Source organism: Hylaeus anthracinus, unplaced genomic scaffold (assembly GCF_026225885.1).
Source record: "Hylaeus anthracinus isolate JK02 unplaced genomic scaffold, UHH_iyHylAnth1.0_haploid 21295, whole genome shotgun sequence".
Classification (NCBI taxonomy): domain Eukaryota; kingdom Metazoa; phylum Arthropoda; class Insecta; order Hymenoptera; family Colletidae; genus Hylaeus; species Hylaeus anthracinus.
Window position 1 is genome coordinate 1 of NW_026534877.1, and position 3,130 is coordinate 3,130.

The 3,130-nt window shown below is 39.4% G+C and overlaps 2 protein-coding genes across 2 annotated transcripts; one reads left to right on the forward strand and one right to left on the reverse strand.

The window, feature by feature from the left end:
- Positions 1–1,254: 1,254 nt before the first annotated feature.
- LOC128893145 (histone H1A, sperm-like) lies at positions 1,255–2,033 on the forward strand. Its single transcript, XM_054153959.1, has one exon. The coding sequence runs from the start codon at positions 1,379–1,381 to the stop codon at positions 1,991–1,993; it is 615 nt and encodes a 204-aa protein (XP_054009934.1). The 5' UTR covers positions 1,255–1,378; the 3' UTR covers positions 1,994–2,033.
- Positions 2,034–2,116: 83 nt separating this feature from the next.
- LOC128893146 (histone H4) lies at positions 2,117–2,799 on the reverse strand. The gene has a single exon (XM_054153961.1). It carries the CDS (start codon positions 2,771–2,773, stop codon positions 2,462–2,464), a length of 312 nt encoding a protein of 103 aa, XP_054009936.1. The 5' UTR covers positions 2,774–2,799; the 3' UTR covers positions 2,117–2,461.
- Between the last annotated feature and the right edge of the window lie 331 nt (positions 2,800–3,130).

The following is a 3,130-nucleotide window of genomic DNA, read 5'->3' on the forward strand; positions in this document are numbered from 1 at the left end:
AACCTGTGCGCAATTCACGCAAAGAGAGTAACGATTATGCCAAAGGATATCCAGTTGGCTCGTCGTATTCGAGGAGAGAGAGCTTAAGTCTAGGTGGGAAAACTGCTAGCTTCTAAGCTAGTACAATCGGCCCTTTTCAGGGCCCCATATTTTTAGACTGGAATATACTTTGCCAACTATGACATTCTAATGCCATGAGACATAATGTCTGACTTATGTTTACCCGTCGATGGGTTTCTATCGTAATATAAACCCGTCGAGTGACGCCACTTGAAAATTAAATTCGCTAGACTGTATTGTAGACCTTAGGACCTGGGGTACACCCTTCATTGGTCTCTCATTTTACAGTAGCAGTTTGAAAATTATTTTAGGATCGGGACACTTCTGGTCATCACATACATTTTCACCCATGCAAGCTTACAATGAAGGTGGGCTATTGTTGCGGCACTTCCTTTGTGTTCACTAGCTAACGGATCACCCTGTAAGAAGCCAGCGATGAAAACACCTTGTCGTATTTGGTAATTTCAATATGAAGCAAGGAATACTTTTTATTCAAACATACTTTCAATGTAATGTTCCATTACAAATGGTAAACCATTGCATTTCATAAATGCAAGCACGAAGTGGTGAAATTTGATATAAATTTCAATCTTAGTTTCGTAATTTTGAGTTTGAGGGTTAAAATGAATTCAGGAAGAGCGAAACATAAATTGAATAATATAAAAGTAAACTATGTACGAGTTACTAGCAGCATATCGATTAATTTTATTCGCGTAAAATTGAAAATTTTACTGATATCCGTTGAGTTAAGAAGTTTATGTCTCGTTTCTCTGTTAATTTGTATGAATTCATTATAAACGACGAATGATTCATTTGCATCAGCTTTTGTTTATTGGATCTTCGAGTTCATAAATTGAAAATTATGTACGAATGTCAGTAAATTTCTACTTTTCTTCGAGAAACTCTCCATCGATAGGATGACAAATTGGTAGAACTACTTCGATAGAACATAGCAGATAGTACATACACGTATAATGAAATTTATATCGATGATTATATATATTTTACTATATATTTATACGCTTGTAATAATATTCCACGTTGTCGTTTCAAACTAAATGTGCATAAATGTGTGTACCAGTCCGCCGCTTCCTTGCATACTCGAAACATTTCAGATGGTCAAAATTCATTGGTCCTTCTCCATGGTCCGTGCTCGAGCTACACACGCGGCGCAGTTTCGTGGCAGCCATCTTTTTGAGGGTTTCTATTGTTCTAACTCGCTTAAAAGACAACCATTTAACTTTGCGTGTGTCGTTAATACGTTCGTGGAATTTTGCAAACATATTTTGCGTCAACTTAATCGACACTCCGTTGTAAAATGGAAAGTAAAGGAGATAGTGGGGGTACTGTAGTGGAAGCTGTAAAAGACAGTATTGTTTCGGTGAAAAAGATAGGAAAAAGCAAAGCAAAGATGCAACGCCCAAAAGTATCTCATCCGCCAACATCAGAAATGGTTAAAGCGGCTATAAAACAACTTAAGGATCGTAAAGGATCATCTCTCCAAGCCATTAAGAAGTACATTTCTGCTGCTTATAAAATTGACGGTGGAAAAATGTCCCCGTTCATTAAACGCTACTTGAAAGCAGCTTTAACATCTGGCGCTGTTTTGCAATCGAAAGGCAAAGGCGCTTCTGGATCATTTAAACTTCCCATAAATGGATCTGAAAGTAAGAGCGAGAACAGAGCTATAAAGTCTGTCGCTCGACAATCGACTTCGAAAATAGCAACTTCTCCGAAGAAAGTCTCTGTCGGAGCGAAAAAGCCAGCAGCTTTGAAGAAAAATGTTACATCTGTTTCTGCTATCAAAATGAAAACTAAAACCAAACAAATTTCCAAAATTAGAAAACCTGCGAAAGCGTTAGTCGTTAAAACTAGAACGCCAAAGCCGAAGAAAACGATTTCAACCAGAGCAAGAAAGATCCCAGCAAAGTAATTTCTTCGTTCGAGCGGATAATTCAAAACGGCCCTTTTCAGGGCCACCAACCAAATAGGATTGGGAATTCTCTCGAAGTTTTCTTGGAACATGAATTATTATCATTATATCATTATTTAATATTATGAACTACAATATATACGTATTATGTTAGATATATCAAAGAGTAATTTTTTGTTAAGTACATTAAATTGATTAAATTTTTACCAATAATATCAATCAGGCGCAAGAAAGACTAGCAAAGTAATTTCTTCAATCGACGAATAATTCAGCGGCCCTTTTCATTATTTAATATTGAACTTCAAAGTAGTCATATTATGTTAGACAGTTCAAAGAGTAATTCAGTTGTTAAGTACATTTAAATGGTTAAATTTTTACCAATAGAATGTTATTAAAACAGAGGGTTCCTTGTTTAAAATATTTGGTGGCCCTGAAAAGGGCCGTTTGTGTCGACTTTTTGAGTAGCGTTTAACCGCCAAAGCCGTACAGAGTTCTTCCTTGACGCTTCAATGCGTAGACGACATCCATAGCAGTCACAGTCTTCCTTTTGGCGTGCTCGGTGTAAGTTACAGCGTCACGAATAACGTTCTCAAGGAATACCTTCAGTACACCTCGAGTTTCTTCGTAGATCAAACCAGAAATACGCTTCACACCGCCACGACGAGCCAGACGACGGATGGCAGGCTTTGTGATACCCTGGATGTTATCACGCAGAACCTTCCTATGACGCTTTGCTCCTCCTTTTCCCAATCCTTTTCCTCCCTTTCCGCGACCAGTCATGATTCAGTTGGTATACTCGTGGTAAGCGAACGTCTGAATGCAAAACTCGAATGATGCTCTCACCGGCCGGAGTCGCGTTTTTATAGCGTGCCCGTTGCAGTACCCCCACCCGCCGGCATCCAGCCAATCAGAAGCATCCAGCGCGCGCCGTAACAGCATAAATACCGGTCTCTCTCGGCGCGAAGCTCATTTTTCGTTGTGTATTCGATACGTACTGTTCGGTTTATTTCCGTTCTATTGTATAGACACAATGGCTCGTACTAAGCAAACCGCTCGCAAATCTACCGGTGGAAAGGCTCCACGAAAACAGTTGGCAACCAAGGCTGCTCGTAAGAGTGCCCCTGCTACTGGAGGAGT

Excerpts from the sequence above, each read along its gene's own strand:
- LOC128893146 (XM_054153961.1), bottom strand. The coding sequence starts at position 2,773 with ATGACTGGTCGCGGAAAGGGAGGAAAAGGATTGGGAAAAGGAGGAGCA.
- LOC128893145 (XM_054153959.1), top strand. The coding sequence starts at position 1,379 with ATGGAAAGTAAAGGAGATAGTGGGGGTACTGTAGTGGAAGCTGTAAAA.